Below are 21,152 nucleotides of genomic sequence, written 5' to 3' on the forward strand. Positions count from 1 at the left end.
AGTAGCTAGTGTTGCCTGTGATTGGACAGACAACTATGGCAAGAGAATGAACACAACAATACTTATACCTCACCTGGTTTACTATGCTGTTGTTGCAATCTTCCAGAGCAGCAATTGTGTTCACTGTCGAATACCCGCGTACTTGTTCGAGCGCCAGACTATCAAAATGTCCGACCAAGGCGCAGGCGCGGGCTCTCCTTCCCCTGTGGCGCCTAGTCTACAGCTAAAAGAACGCGAGAAAGAGATTCTCGAGCGCCAAATACACACTTCGGAATCGAACAGCAGCCGCTTAAAGCTTTTGTACACATGTGCAACAACCTATGAATTATTCGCTCTCATAATCAGCTCAATTGCAGCGATTGTTGGAGGGGCTCTTCAGCCCATATCTTTTGTAAGCTGCTCTTCATAGACATTCAATCTCCCAAGCTAATCTATACCATGCAGCTCTTTCTAGGGGGTTGGCCCAAGCATTCAAGGAGTTCTTTCTGGGAACTTCTTCCGGCTCTCACCTTTCATCTCTTGTTGCAAGATTCGCCTTGTATTATGTATACATCGCCATTGGACAGTTTGTTTCGGTATACATCTCGACCGCTGGATTCATGATAGGAGGGGAAAGTATAACTCAGCGACTTCGCGAGAAATATCTTGCCGCTATCCTCCGCCAAAACATGGCATTTTTTGATGTCCTGGGGGCTGGAGAAATCACAACCAGAATTACTGCTGATATGAATCTGATCCAGGATTCTTTGACGGGCAAGCTTTCTCTGACTTTGTACTCCTGTTCCAATTTTGGGACGGCTTTCATCATCAGCTTTGTGAAAAGCTGGCGCATGGCTCTTATTCTGATATCCGCAATCGTGGCAGAAACTGGATCTATGAGTGTATGCTCTTCGTTCATGGTCAAGTATACTCACATGTCTTTATCAGCATATGGAGACGGATCGACAGCTGCCGAAGAGGCCATCAGCTCAATCAAGCACGTCACTGCATTTGGGATCCAGGACAAGCTGGCCGATCGGTATCAGAAGTTTCTGACCAAGGCAGAGGCTTATGGTCTGAGAAGTCGCATTGCCCTTGCGATCATGATGGCCATAATGAATGGTGTCATATTCCTAACCTACGGACTGACATTTTGGCAAGGGTCTCGCTACCTTGTCGTTGGGGATATTGAATTAGGGGCTCTTATAACTATTCTTCTTGCTACGCTGACCGGAGCGTTCACGTTTGGTAATATATCACCCAATTTCCAAGCGTTTGCAACGGGCGTGGCAGCAACCGGAAAGATTCTTTCAACTGTGTCCAGGGAGTCACCACTGGATCCATCCTCCTCCACTGGAAACAAGCTACAAGCTGTGTCAGGGACAATAGAACTCAAAGAAATTCGGCACGTTTATCCCTCTAGACCAGACATACTGACTTTAGATGGGATAAATCTTATATTTGCAGCTGGAAAGACCACTGCCATCGTGGGTGCTTCTGGGTGTGGGAAAAGTACATTGGCAGGTCTGATTGAAAGGTTTTACGAGCCAATAAGTGGCCAAATATGTGAGTCCTCTTCACCTGAAAGATAGACTGTGCTAACATGATAGTGCTCGATGACCACGACATCACGTCCTTAAACTTGCAATGGTTACGCCAACAAATAGCGATTGTCACACAAGAGCCCACACTCTTCGCTACAACTGTATTCGAAAACATCAGATTTGGTCTGATCGGCACCGAATACGAAAATTTCCCCCATAGTGTGTTGGAAAAACTTGTGTTTGACGCTGCAAAGAAAGCGAACTGTTTTGAATTCATTTCCACCTTACCGGAAGGATTCCATACCAGTGTTGGTCAAATGGGCTCATTACTCTCGGGTGGACAAAAACAGCGAGTTGCCATTGCAAGGGCTATTATTGGCAATCCCAAGGTCTTGCTGCTGGATGAGGCTACTTCAGCTCTAGATGCCCAGGCCGAACGGCTGGTACAGGCGGCGCTTGATGTTGCCGCTAAAGGTCGGACAACGATCACAATCAGCCACCGGTATGTTTTCAATTACTCTTTAAGAGTCACCAAACTAATTATGACTCAGACTATCCACCATCACAGCCGCGGACAACATTGTTGTCATTTCTCACGGACGTGTTGTTGAGCAAGGAACCCACAACGAGCTGCTTGAGAAACGATCGATGTATTACGAGTTAGTGGAGAAGCAGCGCATGTCGACTGAAAGGAGTATCGTCACCCGCGAAGCAAATTCACCTCTCGACCTAGGTTCCAAGCTTCCTGACTTGGAAGATGAGGTCAATGAGTCTAATAAGTACATGTATGATATAGAGCGGCATCGGGGAACCAAAGACCCCGAGAGAGGCTTAGAGGGGGAGTCTGGTGGCTGTGAATATCCCTTATGGACGTTGATTAAGTTTGTCGCCAACTTCAACAAGGAAGAGACGGTTACCATGGTTTGTGGTCTGCTTTTCTCAATCATCACAGGCGCCGGAAATCCCACGTAAAACCCCACCCCCACACGCTGCGCAGAATATTGATGTTGACCATTACCGTAGACAGGCTGTGTTCTACGGTAAGACAATTGCAGCGATGTCGTTACCCCCTAACATGTATGGGAGGTTACGCCATGATGTCAACTTCTGGAGTGCGATGTATCTGATGCTGGGAGGTACTGCATTCCTGGGCTGGGGAGCATCGGGTCTCTGTTTCGCCTACTGCTCCGAGCGCCTGATTCACCGTGCCAGAGATCGTTCTTTCCGAGCAATTCTCCATCAAGATATTTCCATGTTCGACAAAGCTGGTTTCTCGGCCGGTTCGCTTACATCCTCGTTATCCATGGATGCAACCAATCTTGCGGGCATGAGTGGTGTGACACTAGGGTCTATCTTCATTGTCTCAACGACTTTGATTGCCGGCATTGCTGTATCAATTGCGATAGGTTGGAAGCTGGGTCTCGTTTGTACCGCAACCATTCCAATTGTTCTTACTTGTGGTCTCGTCCGACTCAAGATCCTTGGTGAGATAGCTCGACAGTCGAAGGGTGTATATGCAGCTTCAGCAACTTATGCATGTGAGGCAAGTTCTGCCATCAAGACGGTTGCATCATTGAATCTCGAAAGCCATGTACTGGAAGAGTATCATAACATATTGGAAGCACAACGACAAAAGTCGATTGTTTCAACGCTGAAATCGTCAACATTTTATGCAGCCTCACAGTCAGCCAACTTTCTCTGCATTGCGCTAGCCTTTTGGTATGGGGGAAGTCTCATCATCCACGAAGGCTATTCAATGGTGCAGTTTTTCATCGCTTATGCAGCTATTGTCGTAGGCGCATTCAGCGCCGGCGCCATTTTCTCCTTCGCGCCAGATATGAGCAAATCTCGCCAGGCAGCCCAGGATATCAAAAGGTTGTTGGACAGACCTGTCAACATTGATGCCCGTCAAGAAACTGGCGAACTATTAACCAAAGTTGATGGCAGCTTGGAAATGCGAAATATCTATTTCCGATACCCCAACAGACTGGAGAGGGTGGTTGTTAACGGCCTCAGCTTGAGTATTCAACCAGGACAATACATAGGTCTTGTGGGGGCGAGCGGGTGTGGGAAGAGCACTCTCATTGCCTTGCTGGAGCGGTTCTTTGATCCTGAAAAGGGGCAGATCTTGGTCGATGGGAAAGATATTTCGAAGTTGAATGTCAAAAGCTACCGGAGTCACCTCGCGCTCGTTAGCCAAGAACCGACCCTGTATCAAGGAACCATAAGGGAGAATATTACCCTGGGTACTGACGACGAGGATGTTTCCGAGGAGAGAATCACCAAAGCATGCAAGGATGCCAATATCTACGATTTCATTCAATCTCTGCCGTACGCCACCCCCTTTTCCCTTGTCCCTTGCACGCTCCTCTCGCCTATGTTGTTCTATATTTTCTAATTGTTTTGAGATGAATATCTACTGACACTCAGCTCAGTGATGGTTTCTCGACGCTTATAGGAGCGAGGGGCGGCATGCTCTCTGGCGGGCAGCAACAACGAATAGCCATCGCGCGCGCGCTTCTTCGCGATCCACGTATCCTCCTCCTAGATGAGGCCACTTCTGCACTCGACTCTGAGTCTGAAAAGGTTGTCCAGGATGCTTTGAATGCGGCGGCTCAAGGCCGAACGACGGTCGCTGTTGCGCATCGGATAAGCACGGTGCAGAAGGCCGATTGTATTTATGGTAAGAAAACGATATTCCATTTCATAGTGGTAGAGACTAACCTATTCTAGTGCTGCATGAAGGCAATGTTGTGGAGCAGGGGACGCACAAAGAGTTGATGCAGCTTGGAGGGAGGTATTTTGAGTTGGTGAAATTGCAGAGCTTGGAGAGGTTGGAATAGGTTTGGGGTTTGTGTGTATATTACAAAGGTTACCTACATATACATAGAAAAGTCTCTTGCAGAGAATATGCTTTTTTTTTTCCCCTACCGCCTTCGTATGCACCTAAAAAGGATATATAAAAATAACATCTAAAAAGACCACCAAAAAGACATGACAAGGCCGCATCAGTGGCCGACTGTGATTGTATATATATACAGTACAATGTGATTTCTGCAAAGGAAAATCCAATTAATGTGGTTGGTATTCTATGAACTAAAAATAGAGCATGAATACTTTCAGAAAGCGCTTGTAAAGGTATGATAAATTAAGGAAGGTTGATGGGTGAAATATTAAAACAAGTTGAGGGCAAGTTTTTAAAAAGAGGGGTAGTAAGCACTTATAATTGGAAGTCCAATAACGTAATATGCTATATCATATATTATTTACACTACCTAAAAATATGGATAAATGGATAATATTCACGACATTTGGATTCATAAAGGTAAAGCCATCCATCTTTTTGCTGTCCAGGTGGATGGATGGATCTTGACATTGATGACTAATCCAGGGTCCGCCTTCCAAGGCTGAAACACCTGGGCACCTGACCTCCAGGACTGCTCACAAGGGTAGGTGGGGCCGATCAATGGACCAATGGATGGGCTCCAGTCGGGACTCAAGATGGTTGAGTCAGCCGGAATAATCCTCCCGAGAGGTCCGAAGGTCCACCAGGGACTAGGGGCTCCAAGGTTGGATCATGGTTGAGAAACACCCCCTAGGGAGATGTTTAGGTGATCCATGTGTGCAGCATACCTAATGGCAGAGGCCGTGCACTGAGACCCCAATTGTGCACCAAGAGAGTGTGGTATGTATACAGATACGGAGTACTCTGTACGGAGTAGTATCGACAACTATGAGTACTTTGTATACCCCTTGGGACTGATTGAACCCCGTTGAGGGTCCCAGTTTTACCGAAATATCAACTTGACTCGTGGATAATTTTCTCTACCATTATAATTTACTCCGTATACCCTGGTGGGAGGGTCCAGCTTGATGAGAAATTAAAGACGTGGCGTTACAGGAGGTTAGGAATAACGAGGCTGAAACATTGTGTCCCGGATGAAGACCTCATTCCGTTTGGAACTACTATAAACCAGACAGGGGTGTGCTCAACTATCCACTTTCACCACCCACTTGGCATAAGGACGACACTCCTGATTTCTCACTTTGAATTGGCCTCAAAGAAGTTCCCCGAAGAAATGAGGTATTAAAGAGCGCCGATCCGTCATAAAACATGGCAGACAGACAGCAACACCGACCACCCCAACATGCGTGGGACTTTCATTCATTCTTTGCTTTCTGCGGCGCTGGGCGCCAGCGCTGCTATTTCTCAGTCTAACCTCAAGACTCATGTCGATGTGCTGGCACTCGACTACGCCTTTAACCCCGTCAAGGCGGCATATTGGACTGGATATCCTCATCACCGTCGTACCCCCTTTGCGGTGTCGCCCGATGGGAAATCAGCGTACATTGCCTATCTTGACTCCAGTGCCACAGATGTCCATGTGCAGCAGCTGGATCCCACCACCTTTGCTGCTACGGGTACAACCGTGACCGTCTCTGGTGGGAAGGAAGGTGTGTTGCCAGCTCACCTATAGCTAATGAAAAAGGGGAACCACTAATGCATGGTATAGCCGGAGGTCTTGTGGCTCACAACGATGGATTTGCCCTTCTGACCAACGAGGCCATGCCCTCTGGCACGACCAATGCACCACCAAGCGATACCCCTGTTCCCGTACTCTACCGTTACACCTCAGGAAAACAGACATGGAAGACCTGGCTGGGTGGACCCGGCGTACACGAGGCCGAAGGGCTTTCTGCCTCTCCCGACATGAACGGCGACCTTGTCTATTCCGAGAGTGCAGAGCTCTACGGCGCATACTTTGTCGTCACTGATTACTCCGGTGACGCATCGGGCCATTTCGGTGACAGCGTGGAGTATGTCTCGACCAGCGGAAAATTGGAAACAATCTCTGGTGCTAGTAGTGCGTGGGGTTGCAGTCACAACACCGGCATTGCATTCGAAGCAGCCGACGACGCCCCCTTCGCCGGTATTTGCGCCGAAGATCAGGGTGCGATCTGGTTGAACACCAAGACGCAAGGGATGTCGACTGACGGAGTCAAAATTTCCAACGAGAACACTACAAACGGTGCGTCTGGTGAGCCTATGGGTGGTATGTCTGGTAGCTATAGTGCGTTGGCTCGGTTTGCCGATACTACCAAGTATATCTTCGCATGGGTTTCCCGCGGCGCGATTGATGTGACAGAGAACGCCTGGATGGGAAGTGGCTACACGAACGTGCAGAACCGCACGAACGGTCGCAATGTTGCTATTTCACTTTTCTCTGATAAGTATACCAAGGTTGGCGCCCAGGCCACGTCTGAGGTCGGCAGCGAGGATGGAGATAGCCAGGTCAACTGGGTTACCTCTGGATCGAACGATTGCTCAAATGCTCACGCTGCCGCTTTTGGAAGTAGCAATGCCCTCGTCACCTGGGAGGAGATCTCGAATCCGACTTGTGACTTCATTGCCATGGGATGCCGTGGTACCTTTGCTGGAACTTACTTCCAGCAAGTTGACTCCACCGGCTCCAAGGTTGGTGAAGCTTTCAGCGCTGACGATGTTTACGTTGCTGGTGACATGGTGACTATGTCAGATGGTAGGATCTGCTGGCCCTATGTCAACATGACTTGGGACCTCTCGCAGTCCATTGATGACTCCTCGTCCTCTGCGACTAGCAAAAAGATGAGCATTGCTTGCCTAGGCCTTGATGGTACAACAGATTCCTCGACAACTACAGCTGCTAGTGTCACCACCAGCGCGACCGCAAAGATCGCCGTCAGCGAGAGTGCGAGTGCAGTCACCAAGGCCGCTTCAAGTGAGACCACCGTCAAAGCTCCAAGCCAGACTACCGGAGCCACTTCAAGTGCAACTACAATCGAAGCCATAAGCCAGACCACCGAAGCTGCTTCCAGCGCAACCACCACCGAACCTGCAGCCCAGGCTACAAATGGCAGTGTCGCCGCCATCCGAGGCGGATATGAGAACACATCGAGCAGTTCTGTGATCGGAATCGCAACGGCTGTTACTAGCTCCACGGCCAGTGACATTGTGGATGTGACCGCAAGTGGACTGGAGAGTGAACTTCCAGCTGCCACTACTGTTTATACTCCCGACACCCCCAGTGGGGTTCCCGCGGTGAGCGAAGTCCCCACTGATGTCGGGAGCGAAATCCCAAGCAGTGTTGCCAGTGCGATCCCGAGTGGCACTCCTACCGGAATCGCCAGGGGTCATGGGCGGAAACATGGCCACGGCTGGGGACACCATGGCACGGAACACCACAGTTCAGGACACCACAGTGCGAAATATGATGAGGTCCCTGAGAGCGAGCCCCAGGTCGGTGGGGCGTGCAAGTCCTAGTGGATTCTATGGTTTCCCACTAGAATTTCCTACTTAGGTATTCGGTCTTTCCTCCCGTGGCAATTGTATAGTCTTCTATGATGTTTTCTGGATATTCCAGATGGGAATTGTAACGACTGTAGACTAAGGTTTCCCTCACTGTTTCCAATAGTGAAACCCGCAGATCTCTATTGAGCTACATAGACTCCGTGGACCCCTAGTGGGCTCTCGAATCGATGCATCACATTTTCAGTTACAAGGACCAATCTTCGTATTCAATCAATTACTATGCCATTTAAGAGTAATATGAGTGGCGAGTATACTTGAATCATTCCAAGTAATGATCTCTAGGAAACAAGGACAAAGGTCTAAAGTTGTTGTTGTGCCTCAGGCACCAACACCTCAGATAGTTAGTATGTGGTCGGACGAACAACCCAGTTCATATACGAAATTAATAGAGAGAAGGTCAATTCTTAACTGACAAAAAACAATGGAGCATAAGCCTTTCTTCAGACAACCAAGTTGCATGGCTTACCCTCCACCCAGGGCACAAGCCGTGCTGAGCCCCAATACACCGCCACCGATAATGAGAATTTCAGAAGGACTAGAGGAGAATGCCGATATGATGAGAGCGGCTCTGGATGTTTGAAGTAAACAGACGTACCGGAGGTAGAGCTATGCAGGGGGGGGCTTATGTATGCGGGCATTGTTGGCAATCGATATGATGTCGCCAAGAGTTGCTTCCAACGGGGTTGATTCGTCGCTTCGCGACGGCACATTCCGGGCCAATGAGAAGCGTGGGATTCATAGCGATCTTTATCAACGGAGAAATTAAGTTCGCGCCTTGTGAACTACATTTGATGTCAACCCCAGAGCTAAGAATGCAGGGTTTGGAGCTGGGTCGTATTTCCCGTCTCGAGGTAGAATGCTCGTACTATCGAAGATAAACGGAAAAACAAATTATTGTCACTTGAACCATTTTGGAGTCAACCTTGGGAAGAAATCGTCGGTTTTATCGCTCCTTAGTCAGCACTGCTGCAGGCGTTTCACTACGGTGAACGTCGTTCGCTGCGCTGATCGCTCTCGACTTTCCTCTGCCTGCACGAACCCATCTGGACTCCGAGCATGCAAGTCGAAATGCCCGCCGCTGGCTCAGCCGTCGTGAGGTCTGGTCGTAAGACCCGGAGCGGCTGCTTCACCTGCAAGTACGCTATTCTGAATTAACCCGTTTGGCCTATCACTGACAGTCTTTAGATCCCGGTGCGTGTATTCATCGAATTGAGCGGCGGGAGGTCCGCACACTAACAATTTATTCCTAGGCACGTCAAATGTGATGAACAGAAGCCGTCCTGTCTGCGCTGCATAGCCACACAAAGGATCTGCGAGGGCTACCCAGCCCCCGTAAGCCGCAACCTGTCCCCCGATTGCCTTAGCGACGAAGAGCGCCGAGCCTTTTTGTATTTTCGCAGCCGCACTTCCCATCGGATTTTTGGCCATCGGGATGCCAGCGATTGGATTTCCATCCTTCTTCAGCTCGGCCATAGTGAAGCACCGGTCAAGCATGCCCTGACGGCGTTAGCTTCCTTCCATGAAAGTCAAGAACCAGTCGATGTTTGTGCTTCAATTCGCCGATCGGAAAAACAGGCCCAGATCATGGCCCAGATGCTGGCTCTGAAACATTATACAGCCGCGATCAAATCTGTTCAGACCGAGTCTCCCAACATGTCATCACGACCCGATATCACCATGACCCTCTGTCTCCTTTTCATCTGCTTCGAACAATTTCGAAGCGGCGATGCTGCATGTTTACTCCATCTCACAGCCGGTCTGAGGCTGCTATATTGGTGGAGGCATCGCACCAACGCCTACAACAAACTGCAGGAGTATTCTCACCCCACCTTAAATTTCATCAACAACCAAATAACGCCGATATTCCAACGCTTACGGGTGCAATTCTCTATATGTATGGATTCTCGCCACAAATTAATTAACCTTGGTGTTCCGCTATGTCTACCATCTCCTATAATCCCTTCATTATATCCTTCACTCGATTCTGCGCGGCACGATTTTGATCGAGAGATGAATTACGTCTTTTCCTACCTCGAGCGGGTGCCACAGACCTCAGATGGCCAGTTACCATCGCAGCCTCCTATCACCGGTTTACGTCAATGGAAGGCAGCTTTAGACGCCTCCGACTTCTCGGGCGAGTCCCCGTTCTTACGAGAATGCACACGAAAATTGCTAGATCTATACTTTTATACCTGTTCGATTATTGCCGAAACCTACCACTCAGAATTGGAGAGTGTTTTTGATTATTATACCGACCGTTTCCAAACCATTATCGACCTCGCCGAGAGCGTGACCGAGATGTGGAAGAGAGAATCGCAGACATTTAGCCTACTTTTTAGCTTCGATCTTGGAATCACACCCCCAATGTTCCTCGCGGCCTCTCGCTGCCGCCATCCCCTTATCCGCAGGAAGGCTGTTTCCTTGATGCTCCAGTCTCCATTCTACCACGGTGCTTGGCAGGACCGATATTCGGGACTCTGTGCGCAGCGAATGATCGAAATCGAAGAGCAAAATTTCGAGATAATTGTAAATAACATCAATGTAACTGAGAACCAACGGATACGGAAGGTTTCCGCGGACCTACAGGAGGAAGAATCCCAAATCATGATGCGATTCATTCGATGGCCGTTCGCACCAGATTCCCCGGTATGCACCACTTTTGTGCCGTTGACATCTTGAAGTCTGTCTGCCACCAGTGCAGACCAACATTGTGGCAGTGTTTGTGTGGCAGATTGTGGATAATAGGCGGGGGATGGATGCATGGTGCGGAAATCAGGATTGGACATGGGCAAAACCGGAATATGAAGATAGTATCAAGATAGAATCAAGATTGGAACGGTAAATTTACCATATTGTGCTATGAACTTGATGCTAGGAACTTGATCCATTGGATTGTTCGTCATGCTTGCAAATCTAATCAATAGAACGACATTGCGAGGTGTGGGTATGATCGGAGGCGAGATGAATGCCGCACTTCGGCGAATGTATTCTTAATTGCCTTGAGACTTGTTCGGCGATGATGGGATCGCATTACAGCAGAAAGTGATCCACGTTCGCAGATCAGCGATACGAGGATGGAGGGGGGAGCAAATGGAGGGCATCCCCATTCTGGGAGGTCATGATAGGCTGTATATTATGCATTGCGCATTGACCAATCGCAGTCCTCATTCACAGTAGAGTCACGTCCGGGGATGAAATACGGGGCAAAAACGAATAACTGTGCCACGGGATCAAAAGGTGGAGATTTCATATTCGAAACCTCTGGCGCCTACAACGTCATTCTCTAGCTACGCTAAGCGTCGGGACGTGCGATACGGTCATACTAAGATCGACCCACGGTAATTACCCCGTCACTCCGCTGACGATGGACCATAGTATGATAATCGGGCATATGGTTGCTGGCGGCTCACACGAAAGCTCGATAGAACCAATTAGGGGAGATTCAGATAGAACTCCACACTACACTCAGGGCTATATATTTAAAGAGCGTTGATTCTAGCGAGGTAGACATATCAATCAACACATAAACACCATCTCTTCTACTTTTTGAGAACCTTTCCACCAACATATTCATCATGTCTGTCGAGACTTTCTTCAACAAGGACGATGTCCACCTTAAGTCACGCATTGCCTTAGTTCAAGATCAAAGTTCGCTAACGATTGCATACCCACTGTCCCTTACGTGAGTTCTGATTTTGCAGCTATTGCAGCAGTTGTGATCTCCCAGAGGAACCACTAAAACCCTAAGGCTGCACTATGTGGGTTTCGTGAGTCGAGCTGGAGTCTTGTGCCGAGCGGCAAATGAGGTCTGATGGGCCAGAATTTGGTGGTTGGAGATTCTTTAGCCTCTTTTAGAGTTATTTCAGCAGTGACTGTACTTTTACGTGTCATTGGGCTATCCTGGATAAGCCGTCTTCATCCCCATTACCTCCGGTGGCACTCAAGGAGCTATTGGCGGCCGTGATAAACCGAGCCATCTCGACGGCAGGATAGGGATTGGGAGTATGTACTACTATGCGAACCCAGCTACGGTACCCGTAGAGTCATAAACACAAACAAGCATCGGAAAGTTCATCTAAACCTTGGAACTATATATCGCTTTTTAATCAGGTCAGACGCTATCTCGGCCACAGCATAAAGAGTGGTGGTCAAGTGGCCCAAAAGTTGGAAGGGCCACTCGAAAATTTTTAGTACCATAAACCCTAGGCACACGTCCGCCACAGTTTGCTTTGTCTGCAGAGAATTTATCGAACGAGGGATATTTATAGAGAAGAGTCTGTACGGTTTTACAGTATAACCCTGTCACATACGCCAGGTACAATACTGAAATAACGAGCTAAACTAACAGTAGACTAGTTTCCGAAAGTGGCGCGGAGAAGGAGCTTAGGAGCGCAACTTATGTAGAAGCCGAACATGACAGCTACTGTAGTTGAACCATGGTTGAATTCAATCATCCCAATCGAGTTGGAGGCTGTACGTCAACTTCACCGAGTGATGCGAAGGGGTCAAAAAAAAAAAACCTTGCGGAATCGAAATAATGCAAAGTGATGTAGCTCTAATGTGGGTGACATGGCAAGGAAATCTCGCTGCCTCCGTGAGACGTTGACCACCGCTCATTTCACCGCGCGACCATTCACCTCAACAGTGATGTTTCACCGCAACACACATCAACACTAATATCAACACTCACGGCAACGCTCACGGCTCATCACAACAAACATTTCACCAGGACGAGCGCTCAACAGCTCCAGCAAATGAACAAGGTCAAACTCGTTAGCCGTACACGAGTCCGGGGTTTGCGACGTGTAGAATGCAAATATTCGAATATAAACCGGTTCTGGCTTGTGATTGGTTGTGTCGCAGTTCTCACGCATTAACCAATTGGAAGTAAGATAAGAACTATAGAGGGCCCACCCAAGCCGCGTGGTGATGTGTAGAACCACGTGACGGGACAGCGACTTTCACTTCCCAAGATTTTTCTCATTCATCCACTTCACAAGTCTAAGTAATCTCAAAATGCGCCGATTGATCCAACCGACAAGCCGCAGCTCGAGTGATGACCATGAGCTTGAGGTTGTTCTTGATAACCCCGATGGCGACGTCAGCTTGGCCTTTCCCGAGGGCGGCCGAGAGGCATGGGTCTGTTTGCTAGGATCATGTCTCATGATGTTCCCCTCATTTGGGTTCCAGACTGCAGGTAAGGATGGATTATACCCCTTTCCAACATTCTCGCCGGGGCCTAAACGACTGATGCTATTCATAGTTGGATCGGTCCAGGATTATATCAGCACTCACCAGTTGTCCGAATATGGGGACCGAGATGTCGGCTGGATCACTGCAGTACTAGTATTTTTGACGTTGTTTCTTGGTGTCCAAGTTGGACCGCTCTTTGATCAATATGGACCCAAGGTCCTGTTGATCAGTGGATCACTTGGGAATTTCGCTTCGTACATACTCCTCGCAGAATGTACCAAATACTGGCACTTTATGCTTTGCCTTGGTGTTCTTGGTGGAATGTCAGCGGCAATTGTTACAACCGTCTCTATTGCGGTCCTCAGTCACTGGTTTAACCGAAGACGCGCCCTTGCCTCTGGAATCTGTATGGGAGGATCATCTGCAGGTGGTGCCATTATCCCCTTGATGCTACGAAGCTTGTTTGATAGATACGGGTGGATATGGGCTATACGGATCGTCGCTTTTATGGCCTTGGGATGCTACGCGGTGGGAGTTTTACTCATTAGAGGCCGTCTACCCACTGGCAGCAAGAGTAAAGCAACGATCGATCTTGCTGCTTTCAAGTCACCCCGTCTGTGCTTTCTTACCGTGGCCGTCTTTTGCTTCGAGTTCATTATTTTTGGATGTGCTGCACTTCTTCCATCATATGTGCGTTACAGCGGGTTCTCCGTGGATTTGCAGTTTTATTCCCTTACTGTGTTGAACAGTATGAGCCTTATCGGGAGGGTTCTTCCTGGCTTTGCTGCGGACCTATTTGGTCGATTCAATATTCTATTATTACTAGTTGTTATAACCATTATAATTATGGCAGCTGTTTGGCTACCATATGGGTCTCACGATGAAGGCACGCTTTACGCAGTTGTGGCGATTTTCGGATTCGGTTCTGGTGGGTGGCTCTCGCTTGCTCCAGTTTGTGCAGGCCAGCTTTGTGACACCAAAGATTATGGTCGATTTTATGGCACTGTTTACTCTGTGGCTTCATTTGGAGTTTTGCTCACTGTCCCAATTGGTGGACAGTTGCTACAGTCAGCCACACCACAGGTTCTTATTAGTTTCTATTCCACCATTTTGCTCGTAGGGCTAATAAGTATTATCCTGTCTCGATGGGCTCTTTTGAACTGGAGTTGGGAGTGGAAAGCCAAGGTATAAGCTAAGGACCTAGCCAAGAGGAAGTTTTCATTAGATTAGAAGACTCAAACCAAAGCAAGAACGGTGAGAATGTGACTCTATTTATATGCTTGAGGTCCTTGATCCTAGTATTTTAACTATAAGACTTCTTCCAGAACTTATACTTATGAATCCTATCCCATTGCGAGAGGTTAATGCAACGTGTTCTGACGAAAACCGATTATATCTAGCTTGTCATAGTGTAAAAAATGGATACATTACCATTACATAGCTACACTGCCATACTTAGACCTGATTAAAAACATTTAGAGGGCCGGCATCTACCGCCCTCCGCCCTCTAAGGGCCGCTCTCGAGCGGTTATTATTAATTATAAAAGTTAGTAATTTTAGATAATAGAGTTATTAGTCTGTGCCAAAACCCGAGAATGGGTAAGAGGTTCCAACTAGACTTCGGCAGAACTAGACTGCGACATCGCCCGTCCATGGGCACCTAGGAGGTGCCCATCGCCCGTCCACGGTGGGCCTGGGGCTATTTGGATTTTCGAGTGCCCGTCCATAACGCCCAAGGCCCACGGGCATGCCCACGATGCCCACCATTATATAAAGTTGTCTTAAATATATATAAAAATTAGATATATAGTAAATTATAGTATATATATTTATATATATCTTATTAAAAATCCGGAATTATGATTGTAAATATATAAAAAATATAAATTTAGTTGAAATATTTTGAAATCTGTCAATTAAAATCACGTGTTGCGCTAATTTTGCTTACTAAAAAGGCCCACGGGCGCCCACGGTGTCCATGGACAATGGGCCCTAAGAGTAGGGCCCGTCCATGGGCGTATTGATAGTGCCCATCGCCCGCTTACATAAGGCCCGTGGGCACTGCCCACCCGCCCGTCCATGGGCGATGTCGCAGTCTAGGCAGAACCCATTTTGGGTCGGACACTCCGACCCAAAACCCAACCCAATAACCCAATAATAACCCATTTGAATCTATTTTTGCATAAAAATCCATAGAATTCATAAAATCCAAGTCTTGGCATTTTTAAATATACTTTTTTAATAGTATAAAATGCTTTTATATAAATTTGTTTTTGTTTTGAAATTGAGTTACTATACTATATATATATATTCAAATCTTTGAATTTCAACCATATAATTTTTTGGTTTGTTTTGTTTGCACTATATTAGGGCCCCAATGGGTTACCCAATGGGTTCTGGGTTATTAGTTATAACCCAAAACCCATCGTTGGGTTGGGTCCGGGCTAGAATGGGTTGTGCCGAAGTCAAGTTTGAGTGATGACCTTTGCTGATGCAGTTGACATGATTTGTGCTAAGGACCCCATTCATGAAGATCAATTTAAATGAGCCCAATACATTTTCTTCCTCTAGAAATGGCGGAGCCAAACCCCGAAATCAAACCGAGCAACGTTAAGATGGAAAGCGGATATTTCTCGGCCGAAACCCGGCTGACGAACTCGAAATAAGCCCACACCACAAAAGGCAAAGATCATTGGATGGATACTATCACCTGTTAGGGTGTTACAATGTCCTAAAGCAGACAGCAAGTGTTCCTGATTAAGCATATCGTCGAAATGAAACACTAGATAAATGAAAAACTCCTTTCCACCGGTGAACGAAGTGAACGAAGGCAGGCCGTGACATGTGCGTAGCATTGTCGTCATCCGAACTGGGAGCGGTCGTGGGCGTGGGGACGGAAGCTGTCGAGCATAAATCATAGAAGGTTTTTCGACAAAGTGGACAGCTCGCATCTCGCTTGCACACCCATTTATCAATACATGGCTGATGGAAATAATGCTCGCATGGTAATCGCCGAAAGATCGATACGGAACTGAATTCCTCCAAGCACAGACTGCAGGTTTCTGGGATTTGGCAACCAAAAAGATGTCAGCGCTGGAGAATCAAAATCAGAATTTGTCTTTCAGCGGGCCTACCGTCACTTGTGTAATTTGCGCCCACGTAACAAGGCATTGTAGCTAGCTGTCGACTTCTCAACGGTCGCAGCGCCCCCTTATCGAAAGGAGACGAATTCAAATATGTGCTGGACATAATGTAAAATCTTTTCCACGACTGTCGTACAAAGTGAAATATTCGCTGCTAAAACAAGGATCGGAATGTCCAATTTGACATGAACTGGAGGTAAGGTCCACAAGTTATAATCAGTTATAGTCCATATACTCTAGATTATGCTTTCTCATTACGAAAAGATGAAATAATAAGACAGGTTCCGAAGCCTGACCGAGTATCTAGCGAATCCTCGGTTGCCCCGAATCTTAAAAGTGTCACTACAGCCGTTGCTCGACATTTGATTGGGTAATATAGCATTACTAGAACAGTTAATAGTGAGTGCTAATCTTTCCCCTCATGCGGAGTTGGGTGAAGTGCGGAGATTCCTTTTCTTTCCAGGCAACACCATGACAGAGACCACAGCGGTTGACTCACTTTTAAGGGTGCCACGAATTCTCCGCGGAACTTTACCTGATCTGAATAGACCAGTCGGCATTCTCGGAAGGGTACGGCATCCCAACGACGATTTACTTGACAATAAGATGCAGGTTATGATCCCACTATATCTCTGACCGTACTTTACCTTTCTATAACTTCTGAGAGTTTTCCGCCTGCTATCTAGAGCTTCACTTACCTTTTTGGGTCACAAATTCCTTTTAGAAGCAGTTGATTTGGCCTGCGAAGCCAGAACTCTCAGACAACAAGGCTGTCGAGAAAGGGACCGCCCAGAACGGGAAATGGCTTCCACTTTACCACTCGACCACTCTTCTTTTGCACATTTTTTGCGCTTTGTTGCAACCACAGGTATGTGAATGATTCGCCTAGTACGTTGCGTTCTATGGCACCGGTCGGAGGGGCATCACTGTCGCTTCTCCCATGTTCGAACCACCTGGAATGTTCTCACAGTATGATCCAATCAAGGGAAAATAATAACGGTTTATGGTAATTCACAGTGGGCCGTGACAAGATCTTACGTACTCTGCAATACTTCTCGCGCTTTTACTGTTGGTACCTTGACCGTGCCAATCAACCGCACTATGCCATCCGTCCCTTCGAAGTGATAATAAAGCAGTTTGAAATAACTCGCAAGATCCTGCGAGTCGGAAGTTTCGTTGAGAAGTTCAACGCTGCCTCCACCGTGCTGAGGAAAAAGAGTCCTGTGGATCCTGTGCTTCGCTACCTTACTGTCATCGGTCATCTTGGCTATGGCATCTATCTTGCCCTCGACACCATGACTGTCATGGACGCTATTGGGGTGCGAAAGATGGCCGCTGCGAAGAGAATGCAGAAGCTTGCCTACCGTGCATGGATGGCTGGGCTAACCTGCAATGCCCTGGCTAGTATCTACTCGCTGTGGAAACTGCAGCAGAAGGGGAAGACTGCCAACCGTAAAGAGGGCAAGGGAGCCATCGAGGTGAGGAAGATTCACAGGTACGTTCCTCGTCGATATAATATAATCTATACCCATCAAGCTAATCATTTCATTTTCAAGGGAACGCTTTAACACATGTGCTCAACTAATGGCGACCCTATGCGATTTAACCATACCCATTGCCAAGCTCGAATTCGCCAACATCAACGACGGAGTTGTTGGTATGACAGGTACAATAAGCAGCTTGATTGGTATATGGTTTCAGTGGCGAAAAACCGCAGTCCTGGAGCCGCAAAGATAATGCAGCAGAGATAAAAGTCGGGGTAAAGAATTTGTCAGAGCTTCCGGGAGCGCGCTTTAACACTTTCACTTTTGATTGCCCCTAACTCCAAGCAACAAGACTTGATCTTCCGTGTTAAAGTCGATAAAGATAGCGTTATTCGGATAGTATTGAACTTATTGGCTGATGTATCCCGTATGCCATACATGTCCATGTTCGTCAGAAATTACCCCTCCCCTTTGTAGGCTACGTGCTGCCTTATTCACCTCAGGTTTTCCTTTAAGGCAATCGTTGCTAGAGAGCTGAGCCTGGCGTTCTTGCCGGTCAGCATCCCCATATGTTGATTGTAGGGAGTTTTTCGAGAGAAAAGAACTTCTAGATATCGAAACAATCTATTCTGCGAACTCGAAGATTCTCCTGGTGCTGGGCATGTTTAAATGACAGGAATTCTTACCAGCATAGCAACATATCCCGACAAACACCCCGGAGGAAAATTCGATCGGTTTAGAAGCAAAGCCTCGCTTTTCAACAGGGACGACAAAATGCGGAGGGGACGATGGATCTTGGCCGCCATTCCTTAAAATAAATGAAATACTCGGGTGTTGGGAAGGGTCATACGAAAACTACCCCAGGAACTTGGTGCCAAGTGAGCCGCTCTGTGGCGTCGCGGAACTTGCCGGACCAATTGTGTAGTACTACCATGTCGGGGAATACTAAATGAATTGGCGAGATTTGGCACTGTCGCAAGATTGAGCCTAGATAATGATGTTCGTTCGTTTCCAAGCGGGAAGCTCTAGACCGCCCTGCAGCAGGCGCCAGCTGGAACGACCTTGGTGGCTATCTATTTTTCCAAAAGTGTAGTTTGGAAAAAATGGACCCCGCATTCATGCGCCAAATTTTGATATTTGATGAAACTTTGATAGATAAGACTGGTTTACAGTACTGTATCCGCTGTGCCGCGCACACGTAAATCAATGTCTACCCCAGTGACCCGTCTTTTTTTTCTTGTCCCCTCGAACTTGAGTCCACGTATCCAATACATTTAACGAGACCTCTCCCCTCTCGTCATTCCCTCTCCTCCCATGAGAAACAAATTCATTCTTCAATCGCCTTAGGACAAAAAATGGTGCGAGGCGGTAAGATCTCTCTTCTCGTTGCTTTCTCTTCTCCCGCGATGTCATCAGCTCTCCTCAGCTGTTGCTAATATACAATCTGATTTTCTCGGGCCTTCCTAGACTTCACATCAGCACTGGATGAGTGGAGAAGAGTTCAAGCTTTAGAATCACAGACTAATTTTGTGCAGTTGCTCTTGTTCGGGGCGACTCGAAAATTACCGGGGTAGTGAGCTTTGAGCAAATCGATGAGAAATCCTCTACAACCATTTCCTGGGACCTTACTGGAAATGATCCCAATACGCAGCGTGGGTTCCACATTCATCAATTTGGCGACAACACCAATGGATGTACATCTGCCGGCCCGCACTGTTCGTTGCACTTTGTCCTTCAGTTGGCTCTATTCCTAATGCGAGAACAGTCAATCCCTTCGGTAGAGCCCATGGTGGCCCCGGTGACTCTGAACGCCACGTCGGTGACTTAGGAAACTTTAAGACTGATAGAGCTGGCAACTCTAACGGCACAATGCAGGACCACTTCGTCAAGTTGATTGGTTTGGAAAGTGTGCTTGGTGTAAGGTATATCGTTAGCTGAATTAAAAAAGTGACACTAACGCAGCCGATAAGCGTACATTAGTCATTCATGCTGGTACGGATGATTTGGGCAAAGGCCATAATGCGGAGTCTAAAAGAACTGGCAACGCAGGACCTCGTCCTTCTTGTGGTAAGTGGTGGCCCCCATGAAAAGGCTCTCGCGTTTAATATTGTCGACAGGTGTGATAGGGCTTGCGGCAGAGTCGAGTGTTTCGGCCAGGCTGAACTTGCTGAAGTCGGTCTCGCCTTCCCATCTGTGAATGTGCGGCATATCGTGGCGGGCCAAGGCCGGGCATCTGTTTTATGTCTTGGGGACTAAGGGTAATCGACGCATTAGCGAACTATCCATCTTCAAACCTGCACCGAAGTTTCCATAGTACGTAGAATGACAGGACCGATCATTCAAAAATTTCCGTCCGTTTCGAGGAAAGAAGTATGCACTAGTACTACGATAGGCCAATGGGGACATTGCAAGGTACTTGAGATGTATTGTCCTATATAAATCTGAGAGCAAAATATTAGGGCCCCCAGTGATGATTTAGCACTTAGTACCTTGGGAATCAGGAAGCAATGGGTGTTGAATGAAACAAACAACGCTAGTGATATTCTCCCCCACTTTTACCGACATTTTCTTCTGTCCATCTACACAATACGGTTGTATGGTGTAATGCTAAGGCGACGCGATTCTCTGCCGCTATCATTGCCGATAAACTATTCGTGACTCTTTGCTGAGACGCTTCACTTGCGAGATGACTGTGCGGAAGCGTGTGGCCACCACACAGCAGTGAACCCTCATGACTACACCAGGCTATGGCTACAGTGGTAGCAGTTATGGAGCAAATTTGTGTACTTATTTAGCGTCGGCACTATGAGACTAGTGCAGATCAGGAGCAAAGCCGCACCACTAGAAATAATTCCCGAAGTGTCTATACCAAGAAGCAAGTTGATTTCTAATCAACTTGCTAAATCAACTTGGGGCCCAGGTTGTATGTATAGGCCCACGTGTTCCCTCTGGCATATAGGTCAATCTTCCTTCCGAATTACAACATAATATGCAGAAGGGGTACTGTAGAACTGACAATGAGCTATCGACCAGCCACAGTTAGAGATGGTATATACGAAACCGTCATCATATCGGGTGGTTAGCTGTGTGGAGTTCCCGAATTTTGAGCGAAAATACGGCGAGACAAGGTACCAGGAAAAGCTGCATTTTCGCCATGTGGGGTTAGTGACTGTCGATGGTCAGAGGTTTCTTCCCCTCATGAGGGGAAGCTGTGACGTCTGTATCTTCCGCGGCTTTTCAGTTATTATCGTTAGCATAAGGACTATGGACCCCAAAGCAAGTGGGACACAGTAATGACTCTATATTGAGCCCTCTCTCTATTCGTACAGCTCCCCTTTTAGGAATACTAAAGGGGGGGGATATCGCCATGAGGTGAACGGTAGGTAGCAAAGCTCTTCCAGCCAGACCAATAAACGCCTTTGGATTTTCATACCTCCCCATAAACGGAAAGACTATCTCT

General features: G+C 47.5%; 7 protein-coding genes across 7 annotated transcripts; 6 read left to right on the forward strand and 1 right to left on the reverse strand.

Annotated features, from left to right (window-relative positions):
- Nucleotides 1–166: 166 nt before the first annotated feature.
- Nucleotides 167–4,659, forward strand: N7487_010660 (ABC transporter ATP-binding protein; the record flags this gene model as incomplete). Its single annotated transcript, XM_056878390.1, has 8 exons — nt 167–391; nt 477–1,545; nt 1,590–2,025; nt 2,075–2,491; nt 2,547–3,854; nt 3,959–4,206; nt 4,257–4,320; nt 4,647–4,659. 8 exons carry the CDS (start codon nt 167–169, stop codon nt 4,657–4,659), a joined length of 3,780 nt encoding a protein of 1,259 aa, XP_056726970.1.
- Nucleotides 4,660–5,671: 1,012 nt separating this feature from the next.
- N7487_010661 (uncharacterized protein) lies at nt 5,672–7,824 on the forward strand (the record flags this gene model as incomplete). The annotated part of the gene is made up of 2 exons (XM_056878391.1): nt 5,672–5,978; nt 6,038–7,824. The coding sequence occupies 2 exons, from the start codon at nt 5,672–5,674 to the stop codon at nt 7,822–7,824; spliced, it is 2,094 nt and encodes a 697-aa protein (XP_056726971.1).
- A 1,116-nt stretch (nt 7,825–8,940) lies between these two features.
- On the forward strand, nt 8,941–10,551 carry N7487_010662 (Zn(II)2Cys6 transcription factor domain-containing protein; the record flags this gene model as incomplete). Its single annotated transcript, XM_056878392.1, has 3 exons — nt 8,941–9,008; nt 9,058–9,063; nt 9,123–10,551. 3 exons carry the CDS (start codon nt 8,941–8,943, stop codon nt 10,549–10,551), a joined length of 1,503 nt encoding a protein of 500 aa, XP_056726972.1.
- Nucleotides 10,552–12,888: 2,337 nt separating this feature from the next.
- N7487_010663 (putative MFS monocarboxylate transporter) lies at nt 12,889–14,256 on the forward strand (the record flags this gene model as incomplete). Its single annotated transcript, XM_056878393.1, has 2 exons — nt 12,889–13,069; nt 13,136–14,256. The coding sequence occupies 2 exons, from the start codon at nt 12,889–12,891 to the stop codon at nt 14,254–14,256; spliced, it is 1,302 nt and encodes a 433-aa protein (XP_056726973.1).
- A 1,566-nt stretch (nt 14,257–15,822) lies between these two features.
- N7487_010664 (uncharacterized protein) lies at nt 15,823–16,314 on the reverse strand (the record flags this gene model as incomplete). Its single annotated transcript, XM_056878394.1, has 2 exons — nt 15,823–16,127; nt 16,200–16,314. The coding sequence occupies 2 exons, from the start codon at nt 16,312–16,314 to the stop codon at nt 15,823–15,825; spliced, it is 420 nt and encodes a 139-aa protein (XP_056726974.1).
- Nucleotides 16,315–17,009: 695 nt separating this feature from the next.
- Nucleotides 17,010–17,945, forward strand: N7487_010665 (PEX11 family protein; the record flags this gene model as incomplete). Its single annotated transcript, XM_056878395.1, has 3 exons — nt 17,010–17,076; nt 17,226–17,703; nt 17,765–17,945. The coding sequence occupies 3 exons, from the start codon at nt 17,010–17,012 to the stop codon at nt 17,943–17,945; spliced, it is 726 nt and encodes a 241-aa protein (XP_056726975.1).
- Nucleotides 17,946–19,047: 1,102 nt separating this feature from the next.
- Nucleotides 19,048–19,948, forward strand: N7487_010666 (superoxide dismutase; the record flags this gene model as incomplete). The annotated part of the gene is made up of 4 exons (XM_056878396.1): nt 19,048–19,060; nt 19,228–19,407; nt 19,458–19,609; nt 19,673–19,948. The coding sequence occupies 4 exons, from the start codon at nt 19,048–19,050 to the stop codon at nt 19,946–19,948; spliced, it is 621 nt and encodes a 206-aa protein (XP_056726976.1).
- Nucleotides 19,949–21,152: the final 1,204 nt, after the last annotated feature.

This window comes from Penicillium crustosum, assembly GCF_028827405.1.
Source record: "Penicillium crustosum strain IBT 35664 chromosome Unknown utg000004l_segment0_segment0, whole genome shotgun sequence".
NCBI lineage: Eukaryota > Fungi > Ascomycota > Eurotiomycetes > Eurotiales > Aspergillaceae > Penicillium > Penicillium crustosum.